At 41.9% G+C, this 25,950-nt stretch overlaps 5 protein-coding genes across 10 annotated transcripts in view; 3 read left to right on the forward strand and 2 right to left on the reverse strand.

The window, feature by feature from the left end:
* The window catches only part of zcchc8 (zinc finger, CCHC domain containing 8), a 7,534-nt gene extending 5,791 nt beyond the window's left edge, over positions 1 to 1,743 (reverse strand). Inside the window, exons 1-5 of the mRNA XM_019885460.1 lie at positions 1,512 to 1,743; positions 1,371 to 1,413; positions 1,227 to 1,301; positions 980 to 1,085; positions 465 to 542 (exon numbers count right to left, since the gene is read on the reverse strand). Coding sequence (XP_019741019.1) covers positions 465 to 542; positions 980 to 1,085; positions 1,227 to 1,301; positions 1,371 to 1,413; positions 1,512 to 1,710 — 501 coding nt within the window. The 5' untranslated portion in view covers positions 1,711 to 1,743. The remainder of the gene's footprint in view (positions 1 to 464; positions 543 to 979; positions 1,086 to 1,226; positions 1,302 to 1,370; positions 1,414 to 1,511) is intronic.
* Positions 1,744 to 2,310: 567 nt separating this feature from the next.
* On the forward strand, positions 2,311 to 16,198 carry LOC109525179 (uncharacterized). 3 transcript variants are annotated; one of them, XR_002170088.1, is made up of 5 exons: positions 2,327 to 2,569; positions 2,739 to 2,865; positions 2,946 to 3,079; positions 3,250 to 3,951; positions 16,187 to 16,198. XR_002170088.1 is itself a non-coding variant. In XM_019885496.1 (4 exons), exons 1-4 carry the CDS (start codon positions 2,363 to 2,365, stop codon positions 3,892 to 3,894), a joined length of 885 nt encoding a protein of 294 aa, XP_019741055.1. In that variant the 5' UTR covers positions 2,311 to 2,362; the 3' UTR covers positions 3,895 to 4,155. The 3 variants fall into 3 exon arrangements, 2 of the variants coding, with proteins under 2 accessions (XP_019741055.1, XP_019741053.1); XM_019885496.1 differs by lacking the exon at positions 16,187 to 16,198 and having other exon boundaries at positions 2,311 to 2,387; positions 2,785 to 2,865; positions 3,250 to 4,155; XM_019885494.1 differs by lacking the exon at positions 16,187 to 16,198 and having other exon boundaries at positions 3,250 to 4,155.
* rsrc2 (arginine/serine-rich coiled-coil 2) lies at positions 4,004 to 10,243 on the reverse strand. 4 transcript variants are annotated; one of them, XM_019885488.1, is made up of 10 exons: positions 10,123 to 10,243; positions 8,973 to 9,114; positions 8,528 to 8,568; positions 7,145 to 7,302; positions 6,925 to 7,065; positions 6,739 to 6,855; positions 6,109 to 6,185; positions 5,402 to 5,691; positions 5,075 to 5,164; positions 4,004 to 5,004 (listed from the first exon to the last, which is right to left on the reverse strand). In XM_019885488.1, exons 1-10 carry the CDS (start codon positions 10,126 to 10,128, stop codon positions 4,819 to 4,821), a joined length of 1,248 nt encoding a protein of 415 aa, XP_019741047.1. In that variant the 5' UTR covers positions 10,129 to 10,243; the 3' UTR covers positions 4,004 to 4,818. The 4 variants fall into 4 exon arrangements, with proteins under 4 accessions (XP_019741047.1, XP_019741050.1, XP_019741049.1 ...); XM_019885491.1 differs by lacking the exon at positions 10,123 to 10,243 and adding an exon at positions 7,662 to 7,735 and having other exon boundaries at positions 7,145 to 7,325; positions 8,973 to 9,048; XM_019885489.1 differs by having other exon boundaries at positions 4,005 to 5,004; positions 6,931 to 7,065; positions 10,123 to 10,242.
* Positions 11,649 to 14,283, forward strand: isca1 (iron-sulfur cluster assembly 1). Its single transcript, XM_019885498.1, has 4 exons — positions 11,649 to 11,906; positions 12,894 to 12,947; positions 13,057 to 13,162; positions 13,672 to 14,283. Exons 1-4 carry the CDS (start codon positions 11,754 to 11,756, stop codon positions 13,818 to 13,820), a joined length of 462 nt encoding a protein of 153 aa, XP_019741057.1. The 5' UTR covers positions 11,649 to 11,753; the 3' UTR covers positions 13,821 to 14,283.
* On the forward strand, positions 14,598 to 20,334 carry psat1 (phosphoserine aminotransferase 1). Its single transcript, XM_019885492.1, has 9 exons — positions 14,598 to 14,843; positions 16,319 to 16,379; positions 16,615 to 16,684; positions 17,206 to 17,411; positions 18,383 to 18,555; positions 18,884 to 19,053; positions 19,338 to 19,466; positions 19,890 to 20,027; positions 20,188 to 20,334. Exons 1-9 carry the CDS (start codon positions 14,778 to 14,780, stop codon positions 20,288 to 20,290), a joined length of 1,116 nt encoding a protein of 371 aa, XP_019741051.1. The 5' UTR covers positions 14,598 to 14,777; the 3' UTR covers positions 20,291 to 20,334.
* The last annotated feature ends 5,616 nt before the right edge of the window (positions 20,335 to 25,950 follow it).

Raw genomic sequence — 25,950 nt, forward strand, 5'->3', positions numbered from 1 at the left:
TATGTATGTATATTAGGGATGCAAGTAAACTTTTCTAATTATTTTTTGTGCCGATTCTAAAGCTGCCCTTGTTTTTTTTTTCTAGCACATCAGGTTCCCATAATAATAATAATATGCAATAAGGTCATAGATTTTGTCATATTTATGAATTAAGAGTTAGGTTCAGCAACAGGTGGAATGTTTTTTTTTCTGAAACAGCCTAACTCTTAATTACAACGCATGATAGAATCCCTAATGGGCAAGCTTTTTTATCGGTCAAATTTCAAAATAAACATGTTAAATATCTCCAAAACCTGACATGCTGGGGGAAAAGTTAACTCTGTCTGGTGTGCCCGATAAAATGTTTGTCCGATGGCGACGATGGCTTGCAGCTCAAAAAGGCTGGAGAGGTGATACCTTTCCACATGGTCACCTACAAGTGCGTTCATAACCTGTGACAGCCAGGCTGGTCAGTGTGTACTCACTTTAAAGGGTTCGGTTGTTGTTCTCACACTAGTGGAGGCCAATTTTTGCGGGTCTTCGTCCACGGCAAATGAAGACGGCTTCACAGAGGACACAAAAAGGAGTTTTTGGTCAGACTAAAGGTTAAATAAATACAAGGAACTTCAAGAGACAACACACCACGTACACTAGTGCACACAAGTACCATCGATATGCCCATAAGCACACACACCATTTATTCAACCATACACGCAGCATCGACACACACACACACACACACACACACACACACACACACACACACACACACACACCATACACACACAACAGTGTCGTAAAAATATTGGCAACAAATGTCCAGATTTAAAATCTTTACCCTCCTCCACACACACACACACACACACACACACACACACACACACACACACACACACACACCATCTATTCTCAACAGTTTCGTATCAAATCGCACACAGAAAGCATTTACACAATCATGTGGGCACAAACACACACGCGTAGGATCTAAACACACACACACCTGAGGTTTCAGGTGTGATGATGCCGAGTGTCTGTTGCGATTTGCCTCTTTTTGGTGTCTCAGAATGATGCCGCAGAGGCAATCCTCAATTTCTTGACGACATTGCCTAGGAAGGACAGTCTCAGTCAGTGCCATCTTTTGGTGCATAAAAGGACTTGGCTTTGGCCTTTTTTGTAGACCCTGCTTTCGAAACTTAACCCCATCATGAAACAATAATGCAAGTTTGACATCCTATTTTAAAACTTACTTTGTTATGGCATTGTTGGAATAAATAATTTGCGCGATGGGGCCGTCGATGTTGACATCTTCTATCGTGATTCCGCTAAAGGCAAAGACACAACATTAGCCACAGCACTTTGAAATGTAGCCCGCCACCGCGTCATCTTGTCACCTGGGCCGCGTTAGGATAGTCAACTTTCTCCTCAAAGCTTTATGTGAAACACATGTTAAGGATTATAGTATTTTGTCTATTGCAAGCTAGCTACAGTTAGCATGTGTAAATCCTAAGCGCAAGAGAGCACCGCAAGGATATTCTCCTCCGTTAGCTTCTCAATGCAGTAGTCGCACTCGTCCAGGCGGCTCCGGAGCCTGCACTTCTCGTCGTCGTCGTCCTCCACCGTGTCGGCGTCGTCCCTGTCCGGAAAGCGAATGTGTGTGGGGACCGGTGTGAAGTCATCCAGTTGATCAAAGAGCTCCGCGTCTCCAAAATCAACTTCGGCCATTTTTTCCATTGCAGCCCCTGGTCAAGAAGAGCTAGCGCATTGGCAAAAAAAAAACTCGCGTTAATTGGTCGTGTAAGTCACATGGTCTATCACGTGAGACAAACGGGCGCTTGTATTGGTTTACTTGTACAGTGAAAAAAATACTTTTGTGTTGATTAGTTGGGTTTGTCACATGGCCTACTACGTAATCTCGGTGACCGCTCTAATTGGTTGACTGTCCGTAACCTGGAACGTGCGTGCGTGGAGGCCACCTTGATAGGGGCAACATTCCCATCTAAATTAATACATGCGGATTGGAAAATAAATGAGACTAAGGTCATACCTCAACCGATTTTCACGATGTTAGTGTAACTGTTTATGTCAAAACATGTGCTAGCCGTAGGGACCCAGCTTGAAGGGGCGTATCCGAATTACCTATTCAAATCTGTGTTTAAAAGCTTGCGACTAAATGTAACCTTTTCACGAATGACGTCACCCTTACGCACATTCTTTGTTTTGCTGTGTAACATGGGAATTACGGGAAAACTCTAATCAATTGTTTATATGTTAAAAATAAAAATATTTTCATGCTCGTTTTTTTCTACTAGCTCACTTTTAAACCTGCAAGAAAAAACTCCGAGTCTAACGAAAACATACTACAAACCGGCCACCGTCCTTCGTGATGCAAGCTGGCGTGTTTTGTTTTAGTGAGCGATTGAAATCACGAAACCCCGGTACATTTGTGTAACGTGTTCACTAGTATTGTGCAGGGACGATGTCAAACCTTAGCTATTTGTCATTGCCGCATTGGGACGCAGGCTCGAGGAAAATTCGTTACATTTACCTGGTAAACGAGTCGTCTTTCACACTCACAGACTGTCAGCAAAAGGTACGTGGAGCAGAGCCATAGCTGTTATTTGGCGCATTGGCAATGATGCTAATCGTTTTGTAGTCAACTGTAAAACATTAAGCACGGTTGGCGGTCGGTGGTTCTGGTTCTCAACCATTTTCTGAAGTTTTCATTTTTAAAAAGTATTGAAAACTGTTTTTTGTTGAAGGGGTCGGTTCCTCTCTTTCTCGGTGCCGACCTCTTGGCCACCACAGACGTCCGCGCAGAGAACCATCCCAGGCATCACGCCAAGTTTGCGAGGAAAGGTCTCGCCACCAAAGTCCACTTCTCTTCAGGTAAACTCAACAAAATAAAAAGAATCAATCCCTGCGGGTTTGGTGGTATCAGCAACCTTGTGTGGCTTTTGTTTTGTCAGCATTCAGGTTACGCGGGTTGAAGGTGGCGACGTCCAACAACGGCCTCTGGTTCTACACAATTCACGGGCTTTTCCGCATCGCCTTTGAGATGTACGCTAAGCGGGAGCAGCTGGCGGTGATGGACAACATGCAGGTTGTATACGGTCACATGTTTAAGATGATTCTTTCAACACGCGCAGGCACCTACACTCTGCGTCAGGCGAAAAGATACCCCCGCATCAGTTGGGCCGTAATATCAATTCATAGCACTCCAATGAACAGACAAAAAGCTATCAAAGTGACTTCATGCGTCCTCTATTGCAGGATTTGTGGAAATCTCAGATGAGCGACAACCCACTGAAGTCCAGTTACAGGTTGTGCATGCAACTGGACCGATCGGACGCCGGGAGTGGAATGCCCGATGAACAATCATCCAAGCCGCCCGAGAACTCAAGTAGAGACTTGTCATTGGATCACTCTTACTCCACACAGCAAAGCTCTCAAAGCCGATCTGAATTTAGAAATAAGCTTCAGAGCCTAAGTAACAAACTGGCAGCCAAAAACTTCACGGATCATCACCTGGAACCGGCCCTGCTCCTCTTGGAGCACGCCGAGCGCTGCCTGGACGGGACCGCGGAGGGGCAGGACGCGGCAGAGACTACACTGGCCGGCTGGTTGGGCGGCCGGTTCGCCGCGGCTCACGGCGATATCAGCCAGCGGGTGGAGGCCTTCAAGGAGCGCCACATCCAGAGGATCGAGGAGCTGCCGCCGGCCGAGGAGCTGGCCGCGCAGCTGTTCCCGGACGCCATGAGGACACTGCTGCTGAACTGGATGGGGCTGAGCCGGGAGGAGGACTGGGCCAAGAGACGAAGCGAGTACCCTATCCTGCTCCTCATTCTGGAGTTTGCCAACCACAACCTCATCACAGGTGTGGCACATGTGCTCTACTCCACTCTCATCTGCAAGTAGTGTTCTTGTAGGATTGAAAAGGGACGGAAAATTTCAGGTGTATTTTGGTTTGACCAAGTGGGACTAGTTGGCATCACTGTAATGTACTTACAAAATAGAGTCAAATAAAGCCTTCTGACATTTTATTTTATTTGGGGTGTGTTGGAATTCAGGGATGAACCCAAATGCCTTATTTTTTTAAATTTGTGTCAGTCATGGAAGCAGGAGCGGACATCTTTTTTTCCTATCAGGGACAAAACTAAAAAAAAAAAAAAAAAAAAAAAATACAAGGCGACAAGCAAACAAATTCTAATGAGCATTTGTAGATTAAAATGTTTCACGGGTCTTTTTCTTCTTCAAACACTTCTGAAATTTGGGGTATTAGACACTTTTTTTGTTGCTAAGAAGCTATAAATAGTGTTCACATTGTACGCAGTTCAGTTTCCAAACACACACGGTACAGTACTCCCAAAAAGTTAGGCAGATTGGTCTTTCAGGTACATCTTCAGAATGAGTGAACCATGCGAACTTAATTTGACCTTCTTTCGACTTTTGCATGCTGGTCCAACAGTGAACTGTTTCAGTATTCTTTGCATACGTTTTGCTCTTTGGCTCCCTGTTGGATGAATTGACAACAGGGTTTTGATTCACAAAGCAATTTCGAAATTTCCAAGTCTGTTCACGTCTATGCCTTTCTGTAACTCAGGCTCTCAGTTTTAGAGAAAGACTGGAGTCCCATGAGCCCAAAAGGCCAATATTCCAAACCTTTTTGGGAGTACTGTGGTTTCAATTTCCAACTGTAAAAAAACAAACAATAACAATTACTACCACAGCTCTATTCGAAAGTAGCGCTGTCCATTTTGAGCCAGGTATGCATTGATAGAACTTCTTGTTATTTACACCATCCTCCAGGAATAAATTGAAACATAGTCCCGCACAGACCCCCTAGATGGAATCCATTCCGCGAGAAAACGCAGAGGAGAAACCGAGGCCCATGCCACGCTGGGTGTGCGTCTGCGATCGGGCCATCTCATACTGCACGTCCAGGTTGCGGAACATCTCCTCCTGTTTCTGAAGGGTCTTCAGGCCTTCGTCATTGAGCGGTTTGGACACTTCTCCCTCGTCGTCAGCCTAGCGGGATCAACGGCGAGACTTGTACAATGTCAACAACATGGGACGCGTGCGGGGAGTAAACACTCACCTTAATACCCATTAATTTGCGAAATTTGACATTTTGGTCCTTGTTACCAAAGTTGAGATTCTCCCACAACTCGGCCGTCTGGGACTTATCCTGGAAAATGACCAAATCAGAAGACACCATTGTAAAAAACAACAAGAAAGGCATTTTTTTTAAATCACAGGGTCATTTTGTGTCACGTAAAAGAAGGAAAAAGTGCACAGAATAGAACTTTTCGCAATTTTTACTTTACACTTTTTCCTGTTTATTTTTGACAACAAAGCCTCTTTTTTTTTTTTAAAACAAAAACCTAGATTTCCACATGCCGTTTCAGCACACAGTTCATCTTACCCCATCCTTCTTGCCCTGCCACAGTTTCTTGCGCTTCTTCTCTTGCTCTGCAAACTTGGAGGGGTTGACCGCAGACGGGTTGTAGTAGCTGGGCACGGCTACGCCCGTCTCGGCCAGCGTCCTCGCCTGCAACGCCGCCATCTGCGCCGCCATGGCGATCTGCGGCGTCACCTGTGTGCCCGACGCCAGCAGGGCGGCCACGTTGAGGGCGTGGTTGGCTGAGGTGGCCACAGTCGAGACGGCCGTCGGGGCGGCTGTGGCGGCAACTGGAGAGGCCACCGGAGAGGTCGCTGGGAACCAACACAACGCCTCAGCACAAGGGAATGCAGTGGTACTAGCGGCTGTGCGATATGGCCACAATTGAATCTCTCGAGATTTTTCTAGATATCTATAACGATATGTTAATATTACTATGGGTTCAGTGAAAACTATGAGATTTTTTAAAAGACAAAATTAAATATCAATCCAGAAATAAGGAACTACAGTCCTGTTGTGAATATGAATTTGACTTCATTTGGTATCCCGCTGGAGAATCTTGTCTGCATGCATGCGTCTGAGTTGTGACCGACAGCAGCTCCTGACGAGTGCTCTCATTTTCTATTTGATTGCTTATTTTGTTTGTTTTTTTGTTAAACTGCTCCATTTTTAAATTGGGGAACATCTAAGTCGAGTTACCATTGTAAAATGGCAACAATTAGAAGCCTCACCTCCAACAACCTCCTGCTGACGTTTTTCTAACAACTCCTTCTCCTTCTGCTCCTGGAGCTTCTTGGCTCGCTCTAACCTGCAAAAGACAAGCAAGCCAACAAGCTCGCTTAAATGCCATTTTGGAACAAGACTAAACATCCAGCCATTCGTTTTCAAAAGCGCTTTTGTCCTCATTACGGTGGTCAAATTGAAGACTCATGATGACATATGAAAGATGGAGTTGGGTGGATGGAGGAGAGGTTGCTGTCTGAAAGGGGAATATGTCATCATTTTCATACTTGCATTGCACATTCTTTATTGAATGTTTTTTTTTTTTTTTTTTTTAATGAGGAACACGCACTTGGGACTTTATTCGGCCGGAAAAAACCGAAATGCTTCCAATAAAATGGCTGAAAGATTCACTTCTTTCGAATCAAAATGCCTCCAATAAAATGCCCAAAAGATCCACTTCTTTCAATTAAAAAAAATAAAATAAAACTCAAGTGGAGCTCATTTGGGTGAATTTCACCCCAAATGGACACACAAAACAAAACCAAAATGGCCGACTTCCGGTTCAATTTGGACCATGAGATTTTTTTGGGAGTGCCTCCTGTTTCAGCGGACACATCCACCAAAGTTTTGGTGCATACCTTCTGGCTAAGGCCTCTTGCGCATCCATGGCTGTATTGCGGCCCCGGAAGATGGGCGGATTAGCGGAGCCGCTTCGACTCCTCTTGCGCACCTTTTCGCTCTTTTTCTTTCGCTCCCTGGTTTGAGCACAATTGTCCATTGGGTCATGAAACAAAAGTAAAAATCATCACATTCCGGGGGCGCACCTGCTCCTGCTCCTGCTGCGGCTCCTGCTACGGTACCGGTGCTTGGACCTGGAACGTGACCGAGAGCGAACCCTCCTCTTCCTGTCGCGGCTGTGCGATCGCGAGGAGCGTCGTCTGTCTCGGCTCCTGCTACGATGCCGCCTGATGGGAACAACAGATCCGTTCACCAAACCCGAGGCTCAGCTGTATCATCAAAATTGCAATCACAGGCCAGGCTTACCTGTCGCGCGAATGCGACCGGGACGAGCTGCGACCCCTGGGCGACCTTCTGTCTTTGCGCCGCGACCGCTCGTCGCCGTCCTCGGCCGAGAGCCTCTCGTGGTGCTCGTCCGCTTGCTTATGCGATTTGGACGACTTCTCCGGCTCTCTCTTTCGTGCCTGTTTCAAGAAGAAGTGGGTCTCTTTCAGGAAAATAGTGCAACAAAGAGAGTTAGTACCATGGTTTGCAAGGACATCAATTGCTTGTACATTCAGAAAATATGACAACAATGTTGGAGTATAGACTCTTTAAAGATATTTGGAACCTTCAGTCAGCATTTCCTAGTCAATGCATCCACCTCACAATCATGGACTAATGGCGCACGACACTGTATTACATTGTCCGTTTGAATGGATACAAGACAGCACTTTATACATCTAAACTTGTCAAATAAATGTTCATTCGAGTAAAAAAATAAATCAAAAATACACATAAATTGTGAGAAAGACATGAATGTGTTTGAATAGCAAATAGTTACCTGTCCCCGTGGTAGACATATTATTTTGCTATGTCAGCAGGCTCCTCTGTTCAGTCTCTTCGTGCTTTAGCACGCTGAGTGTGATTTATTGTAGAAATGTTATCATGTGGTCTATGCACACAATTTTACAAAAGTAAAAAAATAAATAAAAGATATCTAATCACCACAGAATATGGTTGCAAATAACACATATCCGAGGATTAAATCTAATACCCGCGCTCATCGATTCCTTTCTGACTTAATTTTGTCATCTCACTCAGCGATCCCCAACCTTTGTTTTTAAATGTTGATACCCACCATATATACACAGCATCCACAAAGTACTCAAAGGGCTTTTGCAACATTTTGTTTTGTTCCAGCCTTATTCCAAAATGGAACAATTCATTCTTCCCTCAAAATTTCTACACAGAACACCCCATAATGACAGATCCCTCTCCCCCCAAAAAAAAAAGTTGTTCAGAAATGTTTTCCCGTTTATTAAAAAAAAAAAAAAAATTACGACAGAAAAATTGTATGTCAATGAGTATTCACACCCTTTGCCCAATACTGTACTTCCTTATGTCTAGGGATGAGATGATGAATCGGATAACGAATAGTTATCAAAAACAGTCAAAGCATGGAATAAAGCTTTAACAAAATGTGGTATAAAAGAAATGCTGCAAATACTTTCCGAATGCCCTGTATATGACGCAATACTAATACGGGGGAAATATTGCAATATGTAAGTGGTCCATGGTTGGGGAACACTGATCCAATACTCACCATGGCCGCCTAATTAACAACCACTAACGACTGACGCGCTTCGAAAAGAAAAACACATCAAAATGTGCTTTTAAATTAAAGGAATGAAGCGAGTGATTAGTTACCTCTTTGCTCCTGCTGCGACTCCGCCTGTGCTTCCTGTTCCCTGGAAAATGACAAGAGCAGAGCAAATGATTAGAAAGTGGGTCTCGAAGCTTCACGAGTACTTGTGTTTCGGCCAGATAGCTCTCTCATTTTCGGGTTGGCTATCCCGAACTGGCTAAAATGAAATTGCATTTGGTTTTGCCCATTCCCTTCCGTGTTTAACACATTACCCAATGAGGCAAACATTATGACATTTAAGCAAACAAAACTAAACTTTTTTTTTTAATCAGTCAACTGATCGCTAAGAGGAATCTTATTCTACCAACAATGGGAAACGTCCTAAAAAAAAAATAAAATAAAATAAATATCGGTCAGCCACTACCACCTAGTATAAATGTCATCTTTACAGGTAATACCCAAAGCCAATGTTTCTGACAAAACAATTGTACAGGTTCTATTACTCACGTTTTCTGTCCCTGGAGTGAGACCTTGAGCGTGAATGGTGGTGCTTGGAGCTTCTGGGCGATCTGGAGGATTCCATGTTGTGCCTCTTGCTGTGATGGACCGGTGAGTTTGCTCTAGTGTTGTCTACAGACTCGCCACTTGCCTGGAAATCCAAAGATTTATATTCATGCTTTGACATACTCTAATATGCCCTTAAGATGCAATGTCTATCAGTATATGTATATTAACAAGGTTTATATTCATGCTTAGTGTGCATTATTGGCGTTAAAATGTGCTCCCATTTCTACTCACTATATAACCCATGTTTAAAATTCAAAATAATCATTTCATGGTAAAGAAAAATAATGGAGAAGAAATTTGATTTAACATTAAAGGGCAAGATGCATTAATCATGTTTGATTAGTAACTTCACTCACGTTGCTTACGTACTAGATAGATTTATGAATTAAACCTGAAACTAAATTCATCCGTTCATGCTTTTTTGCATGTTTTTGTACTTGAAAATTCCTCTACTGTAAAGTTCAACGAATACTAAAGGACAAAGTATAAGCAAAGCAAAACAATCAAATGTTCTGCTTGCAATTCACATATTTGAGACCAAAATTTTTATTTAATTAATTACGTATAAAAAAACGTTGCTATATAAATCGTTTATCGTAATTTTTCCCTCCTAAATATTGGAACTGTCCTATTAAAAAAATCCGTATCTCAATTCACACATTTCTTTGTTGCCTCATGCTTTGCTGATACCTCAAACTTGCCATACAAATAGAATTTTGCGTGTAACACACAATCTTGAGCAATGAAGCCATTTTTCTCAATAGCACGTTTGTGGCTTACAACAAACGCATACGACGTCCTAACAAACGGAATCACGTTGATGCATTTACCAAAACGACCAACAAACAACTGGACATTCAATCTGAAGAATACCTTCAGATGTTTTTAATTCAAAAAAGCGCTTAAATTGGCCAAAATACCGCCTAGCTACATGGCGTAACTAACCAGGCCTCCATGGTCAAAATAAATCCATTATCAGCCATTTTTAAGAACCACGACGTCTAGATAACGCCGTAAACGCGACGCTACAATAATTACAGTGATGTAGTGTTAATATATGGCGCAAATTGCATTTTATAATTTGACTTACAGGCATAATAGTGGCAAGCTCTTTGTAAACGCTCGGCTTTTCGTCGAGGCCAGAATGTACTAAAATGCTAAACTGGTTTAGCTAGCGAGGAAAGAAGCTAAAATGAGCGGGGTTGCCAAGTTTTTTGAGGAAAAGCCACCGACATTTGGTCAATGACTGATCCAAAGAAGCATTAATGAAAGAGTACGTCGCAATATGCACGCATATGAATGTGATAATGGTTCAATTTAAACGACTGTTATTGGTTATTGGGCTTTATTAGCTGATTAATAACATCTTTACGACTCTACAAAATACTGCAAAAGAACCAACATGGCAACCCCTTTTGCTCACTTTACGACGCTAAACCGCGTGTATAATGACCTACATTCGAAAATAACTGTTGTGCGGTGTACTGTTTAAATCTGGACTAAATTTATGTCATGCTCAAAAAGTAGAGACATAATACCAAGGTCCCCGAAATAACCCCTCTCTCCATCGCATCGGCTTGCCTAGAAATTCAGTTCGTAAAGTTTATTAACAGTGACAATGGGCGCCCAACGCTTATTGAAATAAATTCGAACTTCGACGGTCATTCTTTTTCTGACTGAATTAAGCTCCTGTGTCAAAAATACTTATGTAATCTATCCATGGCCCCCTTCATTCTAACTCATGTGTTTTGTCCTCTTTTGTGACCAGAAACTGAAAATACTTTTACGTGGTCAGATTTCATTCATTAATACTAGACTCACGAGATCATTATCCATGATATTACCGATACATATTATTTATTTGCACAACGAGAAGCAGCCATTCTCTCTGTCTGGTAATTTTGGGGCAGAGGTTGAGGCAACCAACGTGCTTTATGAATACATTCTTGTGTCATCTTGTGTTTGCTTGGATTTAGAAGTTTAATGTGGTATAGCCATTGCACATGAATATGAGTTTTTGCTTCTGTGAATTGTTCTTTGAGCCAGTCTTTGAATGTATCAATCTCAGAACTCGATGTTCTACAGTGTACACAAAACTTACTCTTTTTTTCTACGATTCTCTCTTGTTACGTAATCTAATCGATTGTCCACCTCCAAACATTTTTTCCACTACCTTAAAACAGCACTGTACATGAACAAAGCCACGAAATGACTATCTTTGGTTCATATGTTCTAAAGAGTTATTTCATTTCTGATTACTGTAGTTTGAAGTCGATGCCGCTTTTATTATTAAATGATACATTGTGACGAAATTGTTAAGTTAGTTGTGATCGGGTTTAGTTGACAAAAAAAGCAGGCTGATTATTTTTTTCTACCTAGTCTTTGTAAAATATTCCATCAAGTAGCTCGAGAGCTTGATTATAATATAGATTATTGTAATTTACACTGGAAAACGTCAACTAAAACGTCACGTTGAAATGCTGCAAGACAATTGGGCCAATGTATGCAACGTGACTTCACCTAGGAACGTCATTGGTTTAAATGACTTTTATGACGACAGCGAAGGGAGTTTCACAACAGGAACCTTGACCAGTTTTAAATCGGGTAGTAACCATTACAGTAAGCAGTTAATTGGGAAAACGAGCTCAAAATGAGTTGAAGCATTACGAAATGCTGCACGTTAAATCAAATTATATAAACATTTCCGTCATTTAGTCAGTCATGGTCATGGGACGCAGTGGTCACATTTTACGCGCATGCGCAGTCTATTGTTGTGATGTTCGCTTGATCAACATGTCTGCCTCCTTGGTAAGAGCGACCGTGCGAGCGGTCAGTAAAAGAAAGATCCTTCCTACTAGAGCTGCTCTCACTTTGGTAAGTCAATAAATCTTTGCCGATAAATATATGTGGAGGAGTTTGTAACCATGAAAAAACGTTTTTCTGAATCACTATTACGTAGCTAAGCTAAACTAGCAGGGGCCCGTGACGCAACACTGCAACGTAATACGTGCCAAAATACGACATGGTTGTAAGTGTCACTTTTGTTTTTAATGACCTTGGTGATCACTGGGAATGTTTTAAACTATTTGCCGGTCTGAAGTTTCGACATGAAACTCGGCAGCCTGCGATTTGTTTTGTAACGTCATTAGCAGCATCTTTGTCAACCGTTCAAATAATTCCCAATGTGGGATTTTAAATTGTCCAACCCTCTTTGTCGTTCTAATACGTCATAAATTATTTGCAAGCAATGCACTTCAAATGTATTAATTATGAAGACGTTACAGACGTGAATGCTGTGTAGTTATCAGTTGTGTGAATGACGCGTAGTTTATTGCGCTTCATGATTTAATTTCTTGATGTATTTAGTTATATGCGTAAACCCAACGGCAGAATATGAATCTAATAGCCGATCGGCCATTTCGTTTTTGTTAAGTCATGTAATATTCTCTATATTTTAAAACATTTCTTTAAAAAAACAATAACATCACCACCGACACGCTGTTTATAGTGACTAAGTTTTCAATCAACAGTAAAAAGTACAAAATCCTCCTTAAGTACAGGATATCCTTATTTCACGACAAAGTTCCGGACTGAGGGCGGAGACCTACGTGAAAATGAATGCAATCGAATCGAAAACAGGGCGTCACATATCGTTTCCGAAGCGTGTGTTTGTGTGTGTGTGTGTGTGTGTGTGTGGGGGGGGGTGCGTAGGAGGCAAAATGTAATAAATCATGACTCAGCCAATCATGCTATAATTGTTGAAATACGTAGTTGGTAATAATGAAAAAAAGTCTTGCAGTTTTTCAAATAAAAATAAATTTGTACTTTTTTTTGTGACTACTAACTTGATTGCTTTTCTAGACACCATCTGCTGTGAACAAAATCCGATGTTTGTTGCAAGACAAACCGGAATATGTGAGTAATATAATTTTTTCGTAAGATTTGTATGGTCCAACAATCAAGTGAAAGGGCCGCTGATGGGAAAACGCTGCTTTTGTGACTAAGCATCAGTGTCTCTTCCCAGATTGGTTTGAAAGTTGGCGTGAGAACGCGTGGCTGCAACGGACTGACGTACACGCTGGACTACACGAAGCAGAAGGAAAATAGTGATGAGGAGGTGCAGCAGGATGGTGAGCTTTCTTGTTTTATTTATTTTTTTAATGAGTTCTAGTTGATAATTTTATTTGATTAGTCAGTTTTTGTGTCCGGTATTATAATGCCTCCCGGTGGCCAAGGTGGGCACACCGGAAGAAATAGCAAAATGAATTTAATTGCAGCATGAAAATATGATGCACACACCGTTTAATTCTTTAGATTCTATTCAATTATATTTAGGGCTGTCACTATTGAATAATTTTAGAATTGATTATTCCATCCATCCAATAATCGAGTCAGTTTGTAGACCGTGAAAAGGTCATCATAGGTAAAATGGACATCTATGTGGTCTGGAAATGTTTGTGTGGATGGAGTACAACAGTGCCAAAAATGCCTCAGGGCAAACATTTTGCGTCAACTTATTTTTGTGATCGACTAGGTTGACTTTTTTTTTTTTTTACCCCACCCCTAATTATGATATATTGTTTAAAAAAAAAGTATAAAATTATATAGTGCTCTTTTTCCTCCTTGTGCACCGTGTCAGGCGTGAGGGTGTTCATCGCCAAGAAAGCCCAGCTGACTCTCCTGGGGACAGAGATGGACTTTGTGGAGTCAAAACTGTCCAGCGAATTTGTTTTCAACAATCCCAACATCAAGGGCACGTGTGGGTGCGGAGAGAGCTTCAACATTTGAATGTGTTCCACCTTCCCAAATTATGTCCCGTCCAAATCAAACAAACAAAACAAAACAAAAAAAAGACTCCGCATGGACCATGGAGCCAGTCCTTTGACCACTGCAGTCAACGCACCATAACCCACCCATGCTTGTGAAGCCTCAGCGTAATGCACCGTATTTTAATCACAACTCTTTGTTTGATTTTGTCCTACTTCTGACATGTCTCATTTTGTTTTGGACTCCTTATCTCCAATTCGCAAGGACATCGTCGAGTGTTTTTGCATTATAGTGGCAGCCTACTGTTTTAGCTATGCGCACATTATTGTACATTTCTACATGAATTCACGATGTAGTGTCTTGAAAACTGCTTTTTCAGTTTGTATAGTCTTTTGAAATCGACAAAGCATATTTATCGCTGTAAATATAAAGAGTGTGAATAAACTAAGAACCACAAAAGTGCACAATAAAGCGAGAAAGCCTGGTTATGCGTCACGTGAGAGTATATAAAGTTGGTGAAATGTTTTAATTTTTTTCCTAATGACAGCAAAACACAACAAAAAATCATTTGGGGGGAAAGATTACTCAAGAGGCCACTCAGTTTCTTGGCGGGTCACATGCTCATCCCTGATTTAAAGAAATACAGTGGTTTTCAGTTTAGGGAAGTAGTATTTGAACACTTTCTCGTTTTATTTTTGGCATAGTTATCTTTTGTAAAGAAGGAAGTCTCGATGCAGTTATGATTTTGTTTTGCAATTTTATTTCCCGAAAGTCCGATTACACGTCGTTACTCTGAAATCCATCATAAGGTAGCTTGGGTGTCCTAGCTTCCTTGAATGCAACACGCACAACTGACCTGCGTGACGTTGACCCGATTGAGTGTTGGAGGAGGAGAGCAGCTTGAGGAAAGACATCCACGTCGCGTCCACTTTCGCCGTCTTTCTCCACTTTTCTCTTTTCGTGGCCTTATTCAGAAACATGGAGTCTCAAATCAATCAGAATATCATCAATTTCGGAGCCGGGCCCGCTAAACTCCCCCCACCGGTAAGTTTTAGCATTTTGCTAGCGACGTTAACGATCGCGATAAGAAACAGCAGATTCCTGCAAGGTTAATTACATAGTTTATGAGCGATTTGAAAGACACTTTAGGACATTGTAAAACAACAATAAAAACAGAAAAAGCAGTACAGTCAGAATGATTAGGGAGATAAGTAGGTGTAATTGCAACCAAAATGTGCCATTGTAGACTACTGTATAATTTTCTGCTAAAATGTGTGTGGTTGTTCTAATTGTGCACATACACTGTCTGTGCTTCCCGTGATTTTCTAATTGTGCACATAAATTGTCTGCTTCCCGTGATTGCAAAAAAAAAAAGGTTGCTCGTGACTGAATGAATGAATGAACAGCAGGGGACACTTTCGCATCGCTCAGCAACAAGCTGAAAACATGCAGCTGAGTTGCATCAGCCTGCCTCCTTTTTATTCATGCGGAAACGTTCTGATCCGTTTGCAACTGCCAACTGCACATCCAGGTCTTTTCCACATGGCTTGCATGACATGTTTTCTGGAGCAAAAGTCTGTCATATCACGTGGTATCGAACATCGAGCTGGAATTTTGCACAAAGACGTCAAACCCTGTTTGCAGTTTTACGCGCAGTTGAAATGTGCTTCAAGCAGTGCTTATTTATTATTCTTATTATTATTTTCTGTTACGCCCATTCAGGATGAAGAAAACATTTCGCACCCTTCCCAACTCTCCGTTTGCCTATAAAATTCTTACACCTCTGTATAACATAGAATCCAATATAACATTACATAAAAAAACAGAAAAAATAAGTACACTATATCACGTGATAGCAACTAAGAATAGTTCTATTCACATCCGTAACAGAGAAGAATTTTTTATTTGCCATGTTGGGGATTATTACTAAAATGTAATTTCATACAAATCATAACAATAACAATTATTTAAAAGTTATTAGCAGAATTATACGTGCGTGTTAATGACCTGTTTGAAACTTTTGTAGTTATTTCTGGAGATACATATTTTTTGTTGTATTAGAAAAAATCCTTCCACTGTCATTTGCTATTTTGCAAATCAAACTGAATTTTTTTGTTAACAGTTTTTGATTAAAAAAAAACATTTACAAGTTATTACAGCAGTGTTATTTGACACAATCAAGCTGACGGTTATGATTTGAAATCACTTTTTCCCCGTCATTCGTCGAACGTCAAACTGAAGTGCATCATACTGACTGTGTTGTCGTGTTTTGGTTTATTACTGTATTATTTTTCATCAGTATATCCCCTGATAGTTACAACGGAACTTTTTTGTAACCTTTGTAAAAGACTTTTGGACTTTATGTCGTTAAATGAAGTTTCACCCAGCTCATCATGTTCTCAACAAAGGCACCAAAACATCTGGTATTCTCCAGGCTCCAGTGTGCAGCCTTATGTTTTGTCAACGATTCACCCATCATGATGTTTTCATGACCTCTTTTATTTGGACACGTGCTGCAGGTTCTGCTTCAAGCCCAGCAGGAGCTCCTCAGCTATAGTGGCTTTGGGATCAGCGTTCTGGGTAAGAAGAAGGGCCCACTTTTTGTACACCATGTCTTATATTTTATGTTGCGTTATATTACCGTATTTTGTTATTTTATGTTAGCTGTTCTGGCAAGCGCTTTGTTTCAGCTGCAGCTGTTGTGAAAGCGCTACCTAAATAGAGACGTATTATACTTTTCTTCACTTCTTCTTTCATATGTAGGCTATAGTAAGAAAGTCTGTCATTTCTAATGCTTTTTTTTTGCTCTCTCCAGAAATGAGCCACCGATCGCCAGAATTCACTCAGATCATAAACAAGGCAGAGCATCTCCTACGAGAGTTGCTGTAAGTAGAAATGTGGTACCATTATACGGTGATCATGTTGGCCAATGTAAAAACCAAAAGGAATAAAAATCAGTGATAATTATAATGTTGACAAATGTATATACACTTTATTAATAAAAATTATGCTTAATCTTACTGTTTTTTTAAACAATTTTTTTTTGAAACAATTATAATTGCACTACTACATAATTAGTCTGATTGTTATTCACTATGTCGAAAAATCCCAAGTCCTGCTTTTTAATTAAATAAGTTTAATACTACATTCAACAAAAAAGTATTAAAAATAAAAAATTATTAAGACGTAAATTTGTCAGAAAACAGGCAAAAAATATTTTTCCAAAGTAAAAGGCCAATGTTTGATTTTGATTCAAAACACACACACACACACACACACACACCACACACACACACACACACACACACACACACACACACACACACACACACACACGTTCATTTCACTGTCACGGAGGACGACAGAAAACGTGGAGGTCAAAAGTGAGCTGTTGTCACCCCCACAGAAACATCCCCGACAACTACAAGGTGATGTTCCTGCAGGGCGGCGCGTCGGGCCAGTTCAGCGGCATCGCCCTCAATCTGATGGGCCTGAAGGAGGACAACTGCGCAGACTACATCGTGACGGGCACATGGTCGGCGAAGGCTGCCAAAGAGGCCGAGAAATATGGCAAAGTCAACATAGTTCACCCGAAGATGGATAGTTACACGAGTGAGTGCACGCATTTGGATGTGGTCAGTCCTGCTCTTGAAATATGGAACATGTAACAGCGAAGCTAAACATTTTGATGCCTCAGAAGAGAAAAACCTGACCGTGATTTTCTCATCTGAGTTTCATGACAAATTCGCGTTACATGAAAATGGAGGTCTGCTTCGTTGGCAAAGCTTCTTAAACTACCATTTCATTGTTTCTGGCTGCCACGATATGCCCTTCAAACTCTTTATATGGAAGTCAGCACACACCAGCCACCATTTGAAGTGCCTCCGGGGATTAAACAAGAGTGCTCACATACTCTTCTTAACAATCAACCAGAACCAAAATGTTGCGGCATCATGGGCAGTCTGTTGTGTAATGGGCTGGCACAAGCGGGCCGGCCCAATGAAACAATCTGGAATGTGGGCCCTCTTTCTTCATGGTTGAGCTAATGTGCCTCTTCGCTATCTCGTTGTTACACGGACATTTCCATGTGTGACTGAATACCTCATTTGGTCAAAATAATGGAGGCAAAAAAACAAAAAAAACCCCGAAATTGAAACAAGTTTGACGAAAAGGAAGTCTTTGTAGACATCCAACGAGGCTTAAGCAACTTCTAAGAGGAAGCAAACGTCTTGACACATAAGCAATTTTCCGTCTTCAAGGTTTTATGCTTAGCAATTCATGTTTTACTCGAAGATTTTCATTTGTATTCTTGTCCATCCATTTTCAACGCCGCTTACCCTGAACAGGATCGCCGTGTTTTCGCATTCATTCTTATACACGGAGAGTTAATGTTATGATTTCAGATTGCAATAGTGGCGCGCATCGACCGACATGATTATGTTTATCTGCAAACACAATTTGGGCGGTTTGATGACCTTCTCATTGACGGGATTTCTTGCCTCTAGTCATTCTACACATTTATCAAACCTCCTTACTCGAGCGTAAGGAGGTGAACATCTTTTGATTGTGACGTTTTCTTCCAGAAATCCCCGAGCCGAGCAGCTGGAACCTCAACCCGGCGGCCTCCTACGTGTACTACTGCTGCAACGAGACCGTGCACGGCGTGGAGTACAACTTCATGCCCGAGACCAACGGGGTGACCCTCGTCAGCGACATGTCCTCCAACTTCCTGTCGCGGCCCGTGGACGTTTCCAAGGTGGGGAGACCCACAACGAACATCTCAATCAGAAGAGTCTGTGGAGCACTTGGTGACTTTGCCCCACTCGATATTTCTTTCAAGTACAGTTTGTGTTTTATATTTGATGCAGACTAGTGAGTTGGTTGAGACGTAAAAAAAAAATGAATAGAAAGATCAGTAGTTACTCATTCAATCTGTGAGGGAAATGAAATTGTCACACCAAAGTGTAACGAAGTAAATGTTCAATTTCTTTGGAACCCGGCTGGCATTTCTCGCATATGCGGTGCACACGAACGCTTCCTGTCTGGATCGGTGGAAAGTGATTCTGCCGTGTTCTTCTTTTCAGTTTGGTCTGATTTACGCGGGCGCTCAGAAGAACGTGGGCTGCGCCGGGGTGACCGTGGTCATCGTGCGCGACGACTTGATAGGCCACGCCCAAAAAGAGTGTCCCATCATCCTGGACTACAAAGTGCAGGCCGAGATGAACTCGCTGTACAACACGCCGCCCTGTTTCAGGTTGTTTATGAACTATTTTACACAGAATACAAAAATATATTTAAAAAGGGAAAAAAAAAAGGGAGAATCACTGTTTTACATCACACATGAATCTCCACAATGGGAATCCGGCGCCCGATTTGAACCCTACGCCTCAGAACTGTGAGGCAGATGTGCTTTCCGCTTGGGCACTGTGTTGCTCTCAATTCCGCAACATTAACATTGCAGCACTCATTTTATGAGGCCTATCCTAATCAATATTGTGGTTGTTGAGTGTTTTAAAATGCGTGTTTTCCCATGCGCAGCATCTACATCATGTGCCTGGTTCTCGAGTGGATCAAGAAAAGCGGCGGCGCAGCCGCCATGGAGGCGCTCAACAAGCGCAAGTCGGACTTGGTTTATGACGTCATCGACTCTTCCAACGGCTTCTACGTGTACGTTTTCTCTCACGCGCTTTGGTGTTCTATTGACAGATAAACCACGATATCGGCGCTGTCGGGCGCCATCCTTGCATTCAGGGAATTAAAAAAAAAAAAAATACCACCAGTTGTCCGCTTTTAACCCAACAGACATATTCAAATGCATCCAAGCTAACTCTTTTCACTTTTTATTGCCCTAACTTATAAAAGACATGTGTACGGTACAGTTAATAAAGGTTTTATCATAAGAATTAAAATCTGAACAAATTGGAAGTTGGCCAGCATGCTTTAAATGGATTTTGGTTGACCGAAGAGATTCCTCTGTCAGTCCTGCCATAAAATTCTGCGGCCCAAAAAGGCCACAAATGAAACTTAAATGAATAAACGTCTGTCAAAATTATCATCTGACTGATGTATTTGTTCTCTCCACCCCACTAGGTGTCCGGTAGACGAGGCTTGTCGTAGCCGCATGAATATACCTTTCCGCGTAGGGAAGAAAGAGGGGGATGATGCCTTGGAAAAGGAGTTTCTCAATGGGGCGTCCAAACGTGGAATGATCTCACTCAAGGGACACAGGTTAGTATTTTCCCACTGTTACCAGTTATGTCGCAACATGAGGGCTGTCTATATGTACACAGATCCACGTAACAAGATATCCCTAAACAAAACAAAAAAAAATGTTTTCTTACGATTGACAGCTGCTACCATTGTCACAACGGTTTGTCTCCCCCTGCAGGTCGGTCGGGGGTATTCGTGCCTCTCTGTATAATGCTGTAACCCTCCAGGACACCGAAGCTCTGGCCAAGTACATGAAGGAATTCCTAAAAGAACACCAGTGAGCCGAGCTCGGATAACTTTCCACTTAAAAAAAAAAAAAAAAAAATCTCACATTGAAATTGTGGTTATGGACCAAAGGTGGCTGTAGATGACATTGAGTGTTTGATGCTAACCAGTTCTAACATGAAGACGCACGCTTGGCTGATCCATTGATGTTGTTTTTATGTAAATACCATTCGTAATTGTTGACATGGTTAACCCCCAGAATACAAAAGTCTTTATTCTTCCTGGTGTCATTTGTTGACTCAGCGTTCCTATCAGCAAACGTGGCGAAACCGGAGAGAAAGATGAATTTATTGAATTTGCCTGCAGGTGGTGCTGTCGAGTAAGAAATCTACATGAATCGAACAGACTTGTATCATTTTGCTTGTTTTTTTTTTGTTTGATTTTTTTGCAGGAGGGAAAAGTGACTAACAAGGACCTGTAATAGTGCCTAAAAGAGACATATTATGCATTATTTAAACCGTTCTCCTGGTGTCTTAATGTCTATGAGACTTGCGTTCAAAAACCTCAAAGATGAAAATGTCACAAAAAATATATACAGTATTCTGAAATGATACATACACACACACACACACACACACGCTTGAAAGTGTACGTCTCCTTCTTGATTTCTTCGTCTTGTTGCATGTTTGTCACACTTAAATGTCAAAGATAACACAAGCAAACACTAGATGCGGTTTTTAAATTAAGGTGTCTGTTATTAAGAGAAACAAACATTCCAAACCCACAGGGCCCGATGTGAAAAAGTGATTGCCCCTCTAAACCTCAAGACTGGTTGGGCCACCCTCAGCAGCAACAAACAATTCAAATCAACCGTTTTCTGTAAATGGCAATGAGTCTTTCACATCTTTGTGGAGATATTTTGGCCGACTCTTCCTTACCGAATATCTTTAATTCAGCAACGCTGGAGGGTTTTTGGGCATGAATGGCCTTTTGAAGGTCATGCCACAGCATTTCAATCAGATTCAGATCTGGACTGCTTTTTTTTAAAGCCATTCGGACATCGCCTTGCTGATTTTTTTTTTTTTTAAAGCCATTCAGACATCGCCTTGCTGATTTTTTTTTTTCATTGTCGTGCCGAACCCAAATGCACTGAAATCACCATTGAAAACTGCATTTTATGTGTACTTCACTGATTGCTTTACATTGGTTTGAGCTTAAAAATGCAAGTGGGGAAACTGCCCCCCCCAAAAAAAAAGAATTTTAAAAGGGGACAACTCTTTTTAAAAATATTTATTTATTTTTTTTTAAATGTCATTGTATATACAGTACAGTACTGCACTCTGTACATGTGGCGCGGTTTTGAAGTAACAGCAGAGGTCAGTGTTTACTTCTCAAACAGGTTGGTAGGTCATCTTCCTCAGGAAAAAAAAATGTTTTTGACCCCATATCTAAAAAAAAAATAAATAAAAATCGAAAAGATGAGAGTACGCGGGCGGGCTTTGCAAGGCGAGTGGGGTTAGAGTAGAAGATGGGAGGTTGTGACGGGATTGTGTGGCGATCGGTGTGTTGTAGAGCCGCGCTAATGTGAAAGCTAAAGTCAGTGTTAGGCTGCGGTAAGGCGGCGGTAATGAAAAACACCAGGGAAGACAATATCAAACGACTCCTCTACATCCTGCAGTGGAGATTAGCCGGCAGCAAAGGAGCGGGCCCCGGCCGGGGGAGAAGTGGAGGCAGGCTTTGGTCCTGCTGATTGAGTCTCTTGTCAAGAGCGACATGCTCACACTGGGAAAAGTTACCACTGTGACTGACGCCTTTTATACGCTCCATTTCACAATACGGATACGTACAACTATGTTTTGTATAGATACATGCTTGAGGGGGAAACGGCCCACACCATTTTAAATTAACTACTTTATATCATCACACTATGGATTGAAGATCACTATGGGAAGACATTAGTAATGCTTTCCCTGTATCTTTTTTAAAAAAAATCATAACACAGGGTGGCACAACTGTGTGTGTGTGTGTGTGTGTGTGTGTGTGTGTGTGTGTGTGTGTGTGTGTGTGTGTGTGTGTGTGTGCGGGGGGGGGCATTATGAGAGTGTCCACTTCGCGCCACAGTTGTACTTAGTCCATGTTCTAGACTCAAGTTGCATTTAAAGAGAATGATAGGATTGATTTGCTCCAATTGAAGTCGGCTGTGACCACTCCCACAATTGCGCAGCTCTCCCTGACGTGACGTTAGCTTTAAGAGACGTCACCATGAAATGACATCGAGGCACCATCGCCTCATTTCCCCCAAATATTCCCTCTCTCCCTCCGCCCCGCCTTCCTTCCCTGTCAATCGATCTCCTCACATCTCTGGTAGTAGGCACAGATCAGTGGCTCAAGCCACCGCTTTATTTTTATACGAGCAAGAAAAAAAAGGCATTTTCTGCAAAATGTCAATCAAAACTGAGCTTCATTGTCTTTGTAAAGGCATCATTTTTTTTAAATGCAGCTTTTGAATGAGATATCATAAGGTGTTGTGCGGGTGCACCTAATTCTGTGACCAGTGATGACATTTTACGGGCACCCAGAGTTGCTATCACTCGCGGCATTCATCTCACCTCCACTTTAATCCAGCCATTACTATTGGTGATGAGATAAACAGATGACTTGCGAGAAGGCAATTTTCTTCAAAGCGCCGACTTACTGTATTTTGCTCCCGTGCGCGCGCGCGTCTGTCTCTGTAATAAACCCATCGCTCCATGCGGCTAATCTTGTTAGCACCCGGTGCACCCCGTTCCACCGTGGCTCCTTTTAATTGCCCGCGTGTTATTAATGAGCGGAGAGTGGGGAAACGGCTCCTAATTAGCTTGTCTCCTTGTGCAGCCATCTCAAGTGAAGCGATTTTCCAAACACGCCTGGGATAATTAGAGCACTTCACTTGTCCAAGTATTTATCTAAATCACAGAGCAACAATTCGAGCGTCGTCAATTAGCAGCAGTGCGCCATTGATGTGAAGTGTTATGATGTCATTTTGCCACAACTGACTCATTCGTGGCATGCTAAGCAAGAGACTGCTTAACTGCATGCATTCCACCCTTATACAAATATATTGAGATTATTTGATCTACTAGTGACTGCATCTTTACCCAGATAGTTGAGATAAACTCATTGTTTTCCTTCAAATTGTAACATGAAATGAGACATATTTTTTCCTGTAAATACAAAATGCCTGTGAAACACAATCATCTTTGTCTGTTGCTCGCAGGAATGCTATGGGGTGTCATTTTTCTGCTGTGTTTAAATGTGGTATTCCTCAAGGTTCTGGACTGGATCCTCTAGTTTTTAGGCACTTAGGGTCCTACTATTGAGCCCAGCGCGAGTCGAGTGCAAAATGCCGTTGAACGGTGCGCACGAGGGGACTTTTCTTTCTTTTGGTGATTCCTGGCCAATCGAAGCTGCTCTCATTCCTTTTAAATTCAGAAGAGGCGCCTGGCCTACATGGCGGAAGCTAAAGGGGGATACAAATATATTGAGATTATTTGATCTACTAGTGACTGCATCTTTACCCAGATAGTTGAGATAAACTCATTGTTTTCCTTCAAATTGTAACATGAAATGAGACATATTTTTTCCTGTAAATACAAAATGCCTGTGAAACACAATCATCTTTGTCTGTTGCTCGCAGGAATGCTATGGGGTGTCATTTTTATGCTGTATGTTTAAATGTGGTATTCGTCAAGGTTCTGTACTGGATCCTCTAGTTTTTAGGCACGTAGGGTCCTGTTATTGAGCCCAGCGCGAGTCGAGTGCAAAGTGCCGTCGAACGGTGCGCATGAGGGGACTTTTCTTTCTTTTGGTGATTCCTGGCCAATCGAAGCTGCTCTCATTCCTTTTAAATTCAGAAGAGGCGCCTGGCCTACATGGCGGAAGCTAAAGGGGGCGCTGGAGTCTGTGCAGGAGATTGGTGTGCGCAAAGTACTTTCATAAGGGACTGCAGAAAGATCTCATCTTGTGGATGATTTAAAGTCGGCTTCTGTGAAGCGGGGACTTGGAGACCGCCTTCCATCCACGATTGTGTGTCTGTGTGTGACTTGCCCTGGCACGAAACTCAAGATGCGCCAGTTTTCACGCCAAGCGCACATGTGCCGGTTTATGGCGTTTCACATGACCCCCTTTCTTTTAATTCAGCTTCATTTAACTTCATAGGCTGGAAATCGTGCCCCTATTTATCCCTGGGGATATCACCCACATGAATAAATAAATGGCACGCCACACCTCGACTATTTGTCCCCACGTGGCCGCTGTAAAGCTGTCGATGTTGGTGGAGAAAGCACTGCAACTGCAATTGATATGTTAACAATACACAGTGGCCCCCGCATATTTTCAGTTCTGTCAAATTCACCTGTTCATCGATTTTTTTTTTTTCTGTTTCTGTTTTACCGATCCTCGGCTAATTTTACAACACTATTTTACTATATATGAGGAAGCGTTTCAGAGTCTCTGAACCCAAAAAAAACGAATTAAGGTAAAATATATATTACAGGTGGCTGGCGACCTGTTCAGGGTGTCCCCCGCCTACTGCCCGAAATCAGCTGGGATAGGCTCCACCACCCCTTGCGACCCTCGTCGTGATAAGCGGATCAGAAAATGGATGGGTGGACATATTGCAGGTTTTGAATAGTTAAAATGTCGTTTCGACAAGTGCTAATCAGACAAAAAAATAATAATTAAGCTGAAGTGGACCATTTCTGCTTTCCACTTAGCAGCTCCAAACGTCACAATTAAAATGTGAAGATTGAACTCGATCTATTCGAGCTTTTAAGTGTGTGCGAGTGCGCATATGCGAGTGCATGTTACTGCGTGAGGCAACATCATATGATGAGAGATCAGTGACGGTGTGCTACGACAAATTTAATTTGCACCTACGGCTAAGTGAAATGAGTGAGGGGAATCTTATGGGCCGAGACTAATTGCTGCCAGGTGATTCGTGTGCGTGCGTGCGCGTGTTTGCGCACGCCTGTCGGTCTGCCAACGTCAATACTTCAGTGAATATTTAATGTGCGTGTTTATCTGTGTGTGTCTGTCGGTGTGTGATAACAGAATGTCAGCAAAGACAGTGGAGTTAATGAGCTGTTTTTCTTTTCCTTTTTTTTCCACCAGGAAAGGAATGAAAAAAGTGAACACAATTGTGTGGCTAACGTGTCTGTGTGTTGTGTGACAATACAGTGCTAAGCCAAGTCAAATGTAATGATAGTGGACAGGGAATGCTTATGGAGTGAAATGAAATAAAAAATTAACTTGCACACTTAGAGGATGTGCAAATTTAATAAAAATGGCAAAATGAAATTCTCCAATTTAACTTCATTTGAAAATTGTTATTTATTTACTGCAAATAATGTCACAACCCCAAGATTTGTGAGTGAAATTGAGATAAGATCATCGTTATTTGATGATGTGCTGCTCATTCTGATATGCGCACTTTGGCCACCTTGGGAGTGTTAATACAGATATATTGTATTGGAGGCTCAGCTCCTCTTTGGCTTCTCGGTACGGCAGGAATATTGGTCATTCCTCGCTGAGGATAAAGAATACAGGGTGGGCCAAAAGTAAGATGACAGGTCATGTTGTGTGTCTCACTGTTTTGGAGAGGTATATGGATAGTCTGGATTGTGTCAACAGACAATATGTATCCTAATTTTCTTTTAAAAAAAAAAAAAAAATATAT

Source organism: Hippocampus comes, unplaced genomic scaffold (assembly GCF_001891065.2).
Source record: "Hippocampus comes isolate QL1 unplaced genomic scaffold, H_comes_QL1_v1.1 scaffold78, whole genome shotgun sequence".
Taxonomy (NCBI): Eukaryota; Metazoa; Chordata; class Actinopteri; order Syngnathiformes; family Syngnathidae; genus Hippocampus; species Hippocampus comes.